The sequence below is a fragment of the Cynocephalus volans genome, chromosome 13, assembly GCF_027409185.1.
Source record: "Cynocephalus volans isolate mCynVol1 chromosome 13, mCynVol1.pri, whole genome shotgun sequence".
Lineage (NCBI taxonomy): Eukaryota > Metazoa > Chordata > Mammalia > Dermoptera > Cynocephalidae > Cynocephalus > Cynocephalus volans.
The window spans coordinates 79,945,232-79,959,041 of NC_084472.1; the positions used below are offsets into that span (position 1 = coordinate 79,945,232).

The window sequence follows — 13,810 nt, forward strand, 5'->3', positions numbered from 1 at the left end:
AGAGTTATATCATGAATGGATGTTGGATTTTATCAAATGCCTATTCTTCATATATTGAAATAATTATAAGATTTTTTTCCTTTTTTTTGTTAATGAATTGAATTATGCTGATTGATCTTGTTTTGTTCTGTACTTTGGGTTATAATCCAATACTATTATTAATTTTAGTGCTCAAATTGTTTCACCTTTGACCATTGGGAGCTCTTTCAGGTGATGCCTGTGTCCCTTTGACATATCTCCATCAATGTGGATTGGTTGGTTGGTTGGTTTTGAGTACCTTTTACTTTCTGGAACTACATAATGTTTCAGGCTCATCTTGTATACTTCCTGCCCCCCTCCTAGAAGTGGCCATTTCTTCAAGGAGCACTGATTTTTTTTTTTTTTTTTTTTTTTTTTTTTTTTTTTTTTCAGAGAACGGATTAGATGCTAAGATCTGGTCAGTAGTGTGCTTGTTGCTACTGGGATGTTGTTGCATTTAGTCACTTTCAGCTGACAGAGAAACAAAATATACATGTGTATACCGAACTCTATATACCCATACCTATAAATATTTCTATATGTAACAATCTGTATCTATATTAAGGTAAACATGAGTTCATACTTGTATCTCTAACTAATCAGTTACTGCATGACTCATTCTAGCCTTCTTTACTTGGTTATCTGTAAATTCCCACTCCAGCAGTGAGAAACCTGGCTCCTACTATCCAGCTATTTATTTACTTAATTGTTTAATTCCAGTATATATGTGTATGGTTTAATTCCACTATATATTGTACATTCGCATGCAGGATTTTTGTGTATATGTTTTTAAATCAATTGGGTAAATGCCTAGTAGCATGATTGCTGATTTTATGGTAAGACTGTATTTAGTTTTGTAAGAAACTGTCAAACTGTCTTCCAAAATGGCTGTACTTAATTTTGCATTTTACGTGAAGAATTATTAACTCATATGCATGTGGGGAAAAACTTTATGAACTCAAGTACAATGTTTAGGTGCATTTCTTTATGCCTTTAGTCTCAAAGTCTACACATTTCTAAAGTTATTTTAGTCAGCACCTTTCTACCTGTCCACTTCAATGAGGTTGTTTTATACATTGGTAATACAGTTAGAATCTCCTGTCATAGTTTGCATTTCTTCCTGGGATTTTCCAGCTTCCTAAATGATTTTTTTTTAAATTGCATGCATCAAGGTTCACTCTTTGTGCTGTAGTTTTGTGGGTTTTGACAAATGCATAATATCATGTACCTACCATTAAGGTATTATACTGAATGTGATATGAGATATGATATGAATATGAGAGTTTTACCTCTAAAAAATCCCTTAAACTTCACCCATTCTACCCTCCCTCCTCAGTCTGAATCCCTGGCAACCACTGATCTCTGTAGCTTTTTATTGTCTCTATAGTTTTGCCTTTTCCAGAATGTTATCTAATTGAAATCATACAGTATGTAGTCTTCTCAATCTGGCTTCTTTCACTTAGCCATATGCATTAAGGTCTGTATATGTTTATGTGTAGCTTGATAGCCATTTTGAATAACATTCCATTGTATGGATGTACTACAATTTTTTTAAGCCATTCACCTACTTAAGGACATCTTAGTTGCTTCCAATTTGGGGTGATTACAAACAGAGCTGCTATAAACATTTGCATGCAGGATTTTGTGTGCATATGTTTTCAAATCAATTGGGTAAATGCCTAGTAGCATGATTGCTGATTGTATGGTAAAACTATATTTAGTTTTGTAAGAAACTGTCAAACGTCTTCCAAAATGGCTGTACTTAATTTTGCATTTTCACCAGCAGTAAATAAGAGTTCCTTTTGCTTCACATCCTCTTAAGCATTTGGTATCATAATTTTTTGGATTTGGGCCATTCTAATTGGTGTGTAGTGGTATCTCATTTTGTTTGTTTATTTTAATTTGTAATTTACCTAATGACATATCATGTTGAGCATCTTTTCTTATATACTTATATGCCATCTGCATGTCTATTTTTTGGTGAGATGTCCAGATCTTTTGCCCATTTTTAAATTGGGTTGTTGTTTCTTGTTCTTCAATTTAAGAGTTCTTTGGATATTTTGGAAACAAGTCTCTTATCCAATATGTGTTTGTAATATTTTCTTCCAGTCTGTGGCCTGTCTTTTTATTCCCTTAACATGCCTTTTGTAGAAAAGTATTTTAATATTTTTATAAAGTTCAACTTAGCAATTTTTTATTTCATGGATTGTGCTTTGATATTATCTAAAATCTCATTGCTGAACCTAAGGTCACCTAGATATTCTCCTGTATTTTCCTCTAGAAGTTTTATAGTTTTGCATTATCCATTTAGGTCTGTGATTTATGAGTTAAATTTTGTAAAAAGTATAAGGTCTGTAGCTAGGTTGCTTTTTTGTTGTTATTGCATATATATATTCATTTATTCTAGCACTATTTATTTTTTATTTTATTTTTATTTATTTATTTATTTATTTATTTATTTATTTATTTATTTATTTATTTATTTTCATTTCCTTTTTTTTTTTTTTTTTAATTTTATTTTGTCGATATACATTGTGGCTGATTATTGCTCCCCATCACCAAAACCTCCCTCCCTCCCTTCTCCCTCCCCCCTCCCCCAACAATGTCCTTTCTGTTTGCTTGTCATATCAACTTCAAGTAGTTGTGGTTGTTATATCTTCTTCCCCCCCCCCCCCCGGTTTGTTTTTGTGTGTGTGTGTGTGTGTGTGTGTGTGTGTGTGTGTGTGTGTGTGTGTGTGTGTGTGAATTTATATATTAATTTTTAGCTCCCACCAATAAGTGAGAACATGTGGTATTTCTCTTTCTGTGCCTGACTTGTTTCACTTAATATAATTCTCTCAAGGTCCATCCATGTTGTTGCAAATGGCAGTATTTCATTCGTTTTTATAGCTGAGTAGTATTCCATTGTGTAGATGTACCACATTTTCCGTATCCACTCATCTGATGATGGACATTTGGGCTGGTTCCAACTCTTGGCTATTGTAAAGAGTGCTGCGATGAACATTGGGGAACAGGTATACCTTCGACTTGATGATTTCTATTCCTCTGGGTATATTCCCAACAGTGGGATAGCTGGGTTGTATGGTAGATTTATCTGCAATTGTTTGAGGAACCTCCATACCATTTTCCATAGAGGCTGCACCATTTTGCAGTCCCACCAACAATGTATGAGAGTTCCTTTTTCTCCGCAACCTCGCCAGCATTTATCGTTCAGAGTCTTTTGGATTTTAGCCATCCTAACTGGGGTTAGATGGTATCTCAATGTGGTTTTGATTTGCATTTCCCGGATGCTGAGTGATGTTGAGCATTTTTTCATATGTCTGTTGGCCATTTGTATATCTTCCTTAGAGAAATGCCTACTTAGCTCTTTTGCCCATTTTTTGATTGGGTTGCTTGTTTTCTTCTTGTAAAGTTGTTTGAGTTCCTTATATATTCTGGATATTAATCCTTTGTCAGCACTATTTATTAAAAAGGCTATCCTTGTGCTCCCTTCAGCAGCACATATACTAAAATTGAAATGACACACACACACACAGAGAAGATTAGTATGGGCCCTGTGCAAGGATGACGTGCAAATTTGTGAAGTGTTCCATATTTTTTTTATTGGACGATGCTGGTACGGATCTTTATAAAATAAAGCTACCAAGTAAATGCTTAAAAAAAAAAAAAAAGGCTGTCCTTTCTCCATTGAATCGCCTTTGCTACTTTGTCAAAGATTGATTGTATTTGTGTAGGTCTATTTCTGGGCTCTCCTGTTCTGTTCCATTGATCTATGTGTCTGTTCTTTTGCCAGTACAACATTGTCTTGATTAATGTAGCTTTATAGTAAGCCTTGATATCAGATAGTGTGTCTTTCAGCCTTTTACTTCTTCAATATCATATTGAGTGTTTTAGGTTTTCTTCCTTTCCATATACACTTTAGAATCAGTTTATTTATATCTAAGAAAACAACTTGCAGGAATTTTGATTGGGATTGCCTCAAAACTATGGATCAAGTTGGAAAGAATTGATGTCTTAACATATCATGTCTTCCAGTCCATGAACACAGACTATGTCTCCATTTACTTGGGTGATCTTTGATTTCTTTTTTTTATTACAGGAGCCATGTAAATACCTTTATTTGAAATTTTCCAGGGAACAATCTCCAGTACCTCTAATTGAGACATACTCTTAAACTTAAGACAGGAAAATAATATACCTTTGATAAAAGTAGTATAAATGGAGTTATATCTCATAAATGCAATGACTCTTTCTAAGAACATTGTGCATTCATTAATTTTATGATTATTGATTCAACCTCTAATATCAATAATATACTCTGTTTTAGGAATTACAAATGTAGTGGGGGAACCAGACAAACCTGGTTCTTATACTCATGGGTGAGATGGACATTGAACAATGAACATGCAAGTAATTGTATACTGTTATATTATGATAATTGCCAAGAGGGAAAGGATCTAGGTTCTATTAGAGAAAATTAACGGGTGTGGGGTTAATGTAGGTTGAGATCAGGACTTATGTGAGGTTGTAATATTTAAGCAGAATGCTGAAGGATATATAGGAATTAGCCAGATGAAGAGAGGAAAAGGGAGGGAGAGTATTCCAGGTAGAGAGAATAGCATGTACAATGGCCTAAAATAGTTGGATATCACCCTATATCCCTGGCCAAGCCCAGGAACATTATCCCAGATACTTACCATTTCCATTATTTGTTGCTTTCTATCATATCTTAAATTAACTGTATTATACTTGTTCTCTGCCTTATAATTAATTACCAGGTAGATGAAATGTTTTGATTTTCCCCTCTGATTAGGATTTACATGTTAATATATTAATATGTGAAGATCACAAAGTGACCAATATGTTCAATTTATTAATAGATAATTATAATAATTTTATGCTGAAAATATATTTTTAAGTATTTCATGGTCATTTAACATTTCATTTTTATAATTTCATGCTAGGAAAAAAGAGGATAAAAGGAGTTAGAAAGAGCCAAAGACACCAGGTATACATAGGACTGTAGTATTAAATGTAATTCTCTTAAGTTCTCTTTTGGCATTTACTAAGTGAAAGAAAGAGACTTGGGTGCAAAACTGGTGAGGGGTTAAAAGTAGGATGTTGTGGTCCAGGCCCTTGATGAAGCTGAGTCCCAGAAGGAAACAGATGGCACACTCAGAAGAGGAAAATTTGGGGTACTTTATATACAAAGAGACTATTTTCAAAGGTGTATGTGTGCAGGAATCTGTTTTTTGTTGGATTTTTTTAACCTCTTTATTGAGGTATGATGACATACAAAAAGCTGTAGATATTTAATGTATACATTTGATGTGTTTAGAGATAGGTATATACCCATGAAGCCATCAGTCATTACTCAATGCCATAAACGTATCCATCACCTCCAAAGGTTTCTCCCATCCCCCCTGTTTTTCCTTTTGTGGTAAGAACACTTACCGTAAGATCTACCCTCTTACCAAGTGTTTAAGTATACACTACAGTATTGTTAATCACAGCCCCTAGATTATACAGTAGATCTCCAGATCTTATTTATTTTGCATTACTGAAACTTTGTACCCTTTGACAAACACCTCCGTTTCTCTCTCTCCCCAGCCCCTTGCAACCACCATTCCATTCTCTGCTTCTATGTGTTTGACTTTTCAAAGTTGCACATGTTAAGTGAGATGATACAGTATTTGTTTTTTTTGTGTCTGGTTTATTTCACTTAGCATAATGTACTACAAGTCATCCATGTTGTTGCAAATAGCAGGATTTACTTCTTTTTTAAGACTGAATTTGTATATTAGTTCTAACAGTTTTTTGGTAGGATCTATAGCGTTTCCTACATAGGAGATCATGTCATCTGCAAACAGATTTTTACCTCCTCTTTTCTGATTTTGATGCTTTTTATTTCCTTTCCTAATTGCTCTGGCTAAAACTTACAGTACAGTGCTTAATAGGAGAGGTGAGAGTAGGCATCCTTGCCTTGTTCTGGATTTTAGAGGGGAAAGCCTTTCACCTTTGAGTATGATGTTAGCTATGGGATTTTCATAAATGGACTTTATTTTGTTGAGTTAAATTCTTCTATACCTAATTTGTTTGAAAAGGTGTTGAATTTGTCAGGTACTTTTCCTGGATCTATCGAGATGACTATGATTTTTATCCTTATTCTATTAATGTGGTATAGCATATTTGTTGATTTGCATATGTTGAAACATTCTTGCATTCCAAAGATAAATCCTGCTTAGTCATGGTGTATGATTCTTTTTATGTGCTGTTGTATTTGGTTTGGTAGTATTTTGTTGAGGATTTTTACATTAGGGATATTGGACTGTAGTTTTCTTTTCTTCTAGTGTTTTTATCTGGCTTTGGTATCAGAGTGATACCAAAGAATGAGTTTGGTAATGCTACCTCGTCTATATTTTGGAAAATTTTAATAAGGATTGGTATTAACTCTTGTTTAAATGTTTGCTAGAATTTTCCTATGGATCCGTCTCGTCCTGGGCTTTTCTTTGTTGGGAATTTTTTAATCATTCTTTCAATCTCCTTATTTGTTATTGGTGTGTTCAAGCTTTCTATTTCTTCTTGATTCTGTCTTGGTAAGTTATATGTTTCTAGGAATTTGTCCATTTCTTCTAGGTTGTGTAATTGTTTGTAATAGTTTTTATGATACTTTTTATATTATAAAAAGTGGGGTCAGTTGTAATGTTTCTTCTTTCATTTCTGTTTTTATTTGTCTTCTCTTTTTTCAGACTAGCCAAGGATTTGTTGATTTGGGTTTTTCCCCCCTAAAAAACAAACTGTTAGTTTTGTCAGTTTTTAAATTGTTTTTCAATTCCCTATTTCATTTATTTCTGCTTTAATCTTTATTATTTCCTTTCTTCTGCCAATTTTGGGTTTAGTTTTTTTTCTTTTTTTTCCTCCTGGTTTCTTGAGGTATAAAGTTAGGTTGTTTGAGATCTTTTTTCTTTTTTAATGCATTTATTGCTGTAAACTTTCCTCTTATTCTGCTTTTGCTGCATCCCATAAGTTTTCTATGTTATGTTTTCATTTTTGTTTGTCTTGATATTTTACAATTTCTGTGTTGATTTCTTTATGTGAGTGTTATTTAATTTCCATGTATTTGTGAATTTTCCATTTTCTTTGTATTATTGATTCTTAGTTTCATTTCACTGTGATAAAAAAATGATTTAATCTTCTTAAATTTGTATAGACTTGTATTGTGATCTATCTAGCATGCAATCTATCCTGGAGAATGTTTGATGTGCACTTGAGAAGAATGAGTATTCTATTGCAGTTGAGTCTTATGTTTTGTCTATCTATGTTAGGTCCATTTGGTCTGTAGTGTTGTTCACTTCTGCTATTTACTTGTCTATTTTGCCTGGATAATCTATCCATTATAGAGAGCAGGGTACCAAAGCATCCTATTATTGTGTTGATATTTTCCCCTTCAGATCTCTCAGTGTTTGCATTATCGTCTTAGATGCTTTGATGTTGGGTGCATATTATTTATAAGTATTATATCTTTCTGTTGAATTGACATCATTATATAATACCTTTTTTGTCTTTTTTGACAGTTTTTGAGTTAATATCTAGTTTCCTTGTGTAACTATAGCCACCCTTTCTCTTTTGGTTACAATTTGCATGGAATACTTCTCAACCCTAGCCTATATGTGTTGGGCTAAATCTAAGGTGAGTCTCTTGTAGACAGTATATAGATGGTTTTTTTTTTTTTTTTTTTTTTTTAATCCATTTGATGATTCTTTGTCTTTCAGTTGGGGAGTTTGGTCCACTTATATTTGAAGTAATTTTTAATAAGCAGGGATTTACTATTGCCATTTTGTTCATTGTCTCTGTTTTGTGTTTCTCTTGTTCCTGTCATCTTCCATTATAGTTTTTTTTTTTTTTTTTTTTGGTTACTATATTATTAGTCTGTTTCTGTTGCTTATAACAGTAATAACTGAAACTGGTAATTTATAAGAAAATGAACTTTAGTGCTCACAGTTTTGGAGGCTGGGAAGTCCAAAGTCCAGGGAACACATCTGGTGAGACCCTTGTTGGTAGGTAGTGACTCTTCACAGCAAAGCAGAGTGTCACATGGCAGATGGTGGAAATAGAGAGCTAACTCCTCACTCCTCCTTTTAAAGCCCTCAGAACCATGCCCGTGATCACCATTAAACATCAGTGGAATAATCCATTTACTTGGGCATGGTCTTCATCATCTAATCACCTCTTCTTTTCTAGGTTCATCTACTTTCTCTATAGTAGAACTTGCCAATTTGCCGCCATGGAGGATATAAGTCTGACTAACAGTCTTCTTGAAGCTGAGGCATAGGAGGAAACTATACTATTTAACACATATATTTTTCTTCAGTATTTTTGCCTCCCTGCACTTGTTCCATACTCTTGACTTGCCTAATGTTTCCAAATATAATGTCTCTTTGGTTCAGTTTTCTTAGAGTGGAAGACTATTTTCTCATCCCAGGGAAGTAGAGAGGTAGTTGTCTAGCTGAGCAAGATATATCTTTGGAGGTATAAGGGATTAAGGAAAGTGAACTAGGGTTTAGTCACTCCTTATATAGACTTTCAAATAATCATTCTTATTTCAGCCCCCCTGCCCTTATCCCTCTACCTTTCAGAGGTATCAGGTTCCTCTCATTTGTGAACGTATCTTGCTTCTGGTGTTTCTTTTTTCCCAAATAGGCAGATGTAATTGGTCTGTCTTTGCTCTACTTGGTTCATTATCTCTCATCCATCTCTTTTTCATTTTCTAAAATTTTGTTGATACCTCATTTGTCATGTGGAATCCCCTCTAGTTCTCTTTTTCTTGGTTGGTGTATGTGATTTTTACTTACTTACTTTGATTGTAGTGGTATTTAGGAAATGGAAATGAATGTAACATGCATTTAATTTGTCATATCTAACCAGGAGAACCCTGCATTTTTAAAAGCTCATCTATTTTTATTTTTAAGGAAGGCATCTGACTGGCAACTGTGTGAGATCAGAGCCCTGGGAATAATGACTAAATCTATCCTAAGTTTCTTTGTCTCTGTTTTTTACTGATTGTATTATGAAGCCTCTGTATGCATACAAAGTAGTCATTGATGGAAGTTATTTCATTGTGATGTGTCTTCCCAAATGGTACTTGATTGTTCAAAATAAAGTATTTGGGAGAGAGTGTCATATGAGATACACTGTAAGAACATTGAATATAAGGCAAACTTATTTTTTATAAGGAAAAATATTGGGGGATGGGGTGAAACTTACCTTATATTCAGGAATTCATAGTAGATACAAGGCAGTACTTGACTAGTAGGAAGATAAGTTAAGGGAAAAAGAACTAGGGTAAGATAAACATGGTAAATGCCAATAGGAAATATGAATGAAACAGAATAGAGAAGCTTCAAAAAATATATGGACTTAACCCCTGTTTCATGGATTTTTATTTGTAGGTGAGATATTAGATTATTTCAAGAGTTGGAGCTGAATCTAATATTAAATAATGGCAACAGGTGACGTAAAAAGAAGCTTACGGAACCTAGAACAAGTGCTTCGCTTGCTAAATTATCCTAAAGAGGTGGATTGTGTAGGGTAAGCTATAATATCAAACTTAATTGTGTTCTTTTTGCTAGTGATTTGAGGTAATATTTGACTTGGGGGGGGAGTACCTAACCAAAAATGCAGATTTTGTCTAGGTTGTATTTAAATTTACTTTGAAATGATTAAAATATTTGAGTAATTAGGGAATTATAGTAGTTTTTTTCTAAGCATGAATTAATGAAAAATTCCAGCCCAAGATATTTAAAATACCATTTAGAAGTATAGTATATGTCAGCGTAAGTATGATTTCTGTATGGCTTTTAAGCTCATAGAAGAATAATGGATTTCATCAGTTATATAATCTACCACCCTCTCACATTCAGATGGATGGTGTTTCTTATTTTTAAATATATCCAGAATGAGCAGAGATTGCTGCTGTTTCTTGTCAGTCTGTTTCTTTGTTTATTCCTTTTATGGAGGATATGTTTTATAAATTTAAGCCATGTGTTCTTTTTGATATGGAAGATTGTAATTAGTAGATTTCTCATGCCAAGCTATACTATGTTTGAAGATCGTTATTAAGATATTCCATTTAACAGACCCACTTTAATCCTTTCAATTTAGCTTTCATTTTTCTTTCTTTTTAAAAAAATTTAATTAAGATAATTTATGGTTTAAAGAAAAACAATATATTGAACAGTTTATAACATTTAGAATAAAAACATGTATGACAACAATAACGCACAGATGATAGTAATAGAAATATACTTTTGTTAGAATTTTTCATTATCTGTAAGCAATAGAATATTTGAAGGTACACTGAGAAATTTATTATGAACATTGTAAACCTTAGAGCAGCCACTAAAATAACACAAAATTGAACAGCCAATAAGCCAAAGTGAAGATGGAAGGAAATACTAAAATTTCTCATCTAATCCAAAAAGAGTCTGAAGACTGGGAGAAAAACTTAGAACAATTATTAAGATGTTAGATGTAAATGTAACCTTATCAATAATTACATTAAATGTAAATTGTCCAGGAACTCCAATTAAAAGCCAGATTATCAAAATGGTTAGAGCGGGATGCACTATATCCTATCTGTTATCAACCCACGTAAACATAAAGACAAATAGGTTAAACATAATAAAGTGGAAACGGATATGATTGCCAACACACACAAAAGCTGAGTTGTTATATTGATATCTAAAGAGTAGACTTCAGAACAACTAATAATACATGGATAAAATAAAATAAAATACCAATGATACCAAGAATAAAGAGGACCTATTGTAATGGTAAAGGAGTAAGTTTTCAAAAAGATCTAACCATCCCAAGTCCATTTTTCAACTATGTCTTACTTGCTTTTGTAGAATATAGCAACATACATTTCACCTGTATTCACGCCAATGTAATATGGTACTCTTGTCATTCTCTATCCCTTAATACTTTCATTTCTTTATAGGACTTATCCTTACCTCACTGATTGATTGATTAAATATTTCCCTTCAGCTTAAAAGAATGTAAACTGAAGTCTGTAACTTTGTTTTGTTCACTGCAGTATCCCCATATCTAGAATTGATCTTGGCACATATTAAGAGGAGATTAGACTTTTACTGAATGAATGAGTGTCAAGGGACAAGTCCAGAATAGGCCTATGTTCAAGTAGTAGAGCGAAACTTGGTTAAACCAACTAGGTAGAATACTTAAGTAAAGGGTTTTATAAATAAGAATGGATATTCTAATTGTACGCTAGGGAGAGCTAACCCCAAGAGAAGGCTGCAAATGAAAGGACAGTGAGGAAAGTAAGGAGTTTATCTCTAATTACTATTATTTTAGGCATTATATGTGGGAAGCAGAAGGTATGAAATAAATGTAATCCAACATGTGTACCAATCATTTTGGTTCCTCAAAACAGGAAAATCTCAACTCTCCAGAACTTGCAGGGACTTAACCAGTTTGAGTAGCCAAGTTTTCTCCACCACTGTAAGCATCAACATCTTAACACATTTTAGATAGGAATAATTCTAAAATATATGGATAGTCTCTTGTTTTCTGAGTACAGTGTTTAAACATTTAATTTTCTTATTGATCCAAGAGCATCATTAAGAACAGTAATTTTTAAATTAGTCTTTAACATACTAGTATCTGAAGGGTCTATTGAGATAGATAATGCTACTTGCTTCTTCCATAGAGAGATTCAGATTGTTACCCTTTCCCTACCACACACACAAGTATACACACAACACCTCCCACTTATTTTGATTCTTTCTACTTTTTCACATTTTTAAATTTTTCTTGTTATTTGCTGTTTTTTTGTGTTGATATGCCAAATTGTAATATCTGTTTTTCTTATTGTTTCTAATCCGCTAAGTCCTTAGAAATTACATAACCACAGTTCTGAAAATGTTTAACACAGAAAGTGTTAAATGTAGGCCTGGCTGTTACCTATTCATAATGTGCATTAATTAAACAGATTTTACTATTTAGAGGTATTTTTTTCATTTCCTGTTTTTTGGACTATATTCCAGATAGACAAGGTGGCCAGAGCAGTTTTCTCATTGGGTAAAATATTATTGTACCGATAAAAAAGCATCAAAGAGAAACAATTTATATTTGCCCTGAAAAACAAAATTCAATGTTATCATCATATATTTGTTCTCTGCCTTATTACAAATTTTGGTGGGGATAGGGAGATTTATGTACAAATCTTAAATTTCTTGGAAAACATGTTTTACGTAAGTACAGTATTACTTCAGTTGAACAAATGTAAGTGGCTAATTGGACAATACCTCTTGTGCTTGTTGTGGAAGAATCAGTGAAGGTACTTCACACTGAGAAAATAAGTAGAAAATTAGAAAACACTACAAAACAGAGTGTGAGGTAATAGATACTGAATACCCTGGGAGTTATTCGGGGAGAGATCAGTATGAACCAGAATGTTGAGGATGGCTTCATGGAAGACTTGAGACTTAATACACGATTCATAAAGAATGAATGACATCTGGATAGGCAGAGAAGAGTGGGATACCTTTCTATGCTGGAGGAATTAGTATAAGCGTAAGCATAAATTTTGAATGAGGGCTGGCCCTGTGGCTCACTTGGGAGAGTGCGGCTCTGGTAGCACTGAGGCCGCAGGTTCGGATCCTATATAGGGATGGTCGGTACGCTCACTGGCTGAGTATAGTGCGGACAGGGTTGCGATCCCCTTACCGGTCAGAAAAAAAAATTTTTTTTTTTGAATGAGCTGTAAGTGGAATATTGCAAACTGCTCAGCCTAGTCACAGCCCTGTTTTTGTCATCTGTAACTTACAATTCATTAGATTTACCTTTGCAAGTTTATGGTAGAGTGCAAATGAGGTAATGTAAGAAGTGTTTGCAAAACCATAAAGTGTGCTTCAATACTGTAAGGCCGTACATATTTTTTATTAGTAGGAGAAAATGGAGTAGACTGAATTAAGACTAAGCTTTGAAAAAATCAGTATTTTCTATGGTAAATAGACTGTGGGTACTAGAGAGCTATAGTAAGATTTTGAGCAGATAAACAATAGTATTTCATAGTAGTCTGGCTAGACTGGTTTAGATAAAGGGATGGAATCTAGAAGGTCTCATGTATCATCTAATTATTATGGATATAGTGTTAAACTGCAAATTATTGACAACATTTCTAATATTTCCTTGATTATCCAACTTTGTAGAAGTCTTAAATTAAAAATCTTTTTCTTTTTTCCTTAACAGTTTGATAAAGGGAGATACAGCAGCATCTTTGCCCATCATCAGCTATTCTCTTACCTCATATTCACCTTATGTAACAGAACTTCTGATGGAATCCAATATAGAACTCATAGGAAAGAATGACTTACGCTTTATAGATGGTGTCTATAAGGTATTTTGAGTTTATGAAACTAATTATTTTAGAAGCTATTGAATGATTTTTAAAAATTTGAATTTCATTAATAAGTTCTTTAATATATGCAGCATGTATAGTTGACAGAATATTTTTATATACATTTATCTCATTTAAATGCAGTCCCTTCTGGCTGGTTAGCTCAGTTGGTTAGAGTGCGGTGTTACAATACCAAGGTCAAGGGTTTGCATCCTGTACCAGCCAGCAGCCAAAAAGAAATCAAAGTGCAATTCAGGTTTGCTTTGCAAATGTTTACTACTTTAATAAATATGGCAACTGGTAAGCATTTGTCATTGGCTATCATTTGCCCTTTTTGTATCAAATTTTATTAAAATTTGGTATACTGTCAGA

At 33.4% G+C, this 13,810-nt stretch overlaps 1 protein-coding gene and 1 pseudogene across 2 annotated transcripts in view; both read left to right on the top strand.

The window, feature by feature from the left end:
• CEP44 (centrosomal protein 44) overlaps positions 1 to 13,810 on the top strand; it is a 30,560-nt gene that overhangs the window by 4,803 nt on the left and 11,947 nt on the right. For both annotated transcript variants that reach the window (XM_063077015.1, XM_063077014.1), the window contains exons 2-3: positions 9,468 to 9,606; positions 13,291 to 13,438. In XM_063077015.1, coding sequence (XP_062933085.1) covers positions 9,518 to 9,606; positions 13,291 to 13,438 — 237 coding nt within the window. In that variant the 5' untranslated portion in view covers positions 9,468 to 9,517. The remainder of the gene's footprint in view (positions 1 to 9,467; positions 9,607 to 13,290; positions 13,439 to 13,810) is intronic.
• Positions 3,501 to 3,617, top strand: LOC134362248 (U6 spliceosomal RNA; annotated as a pseudogene).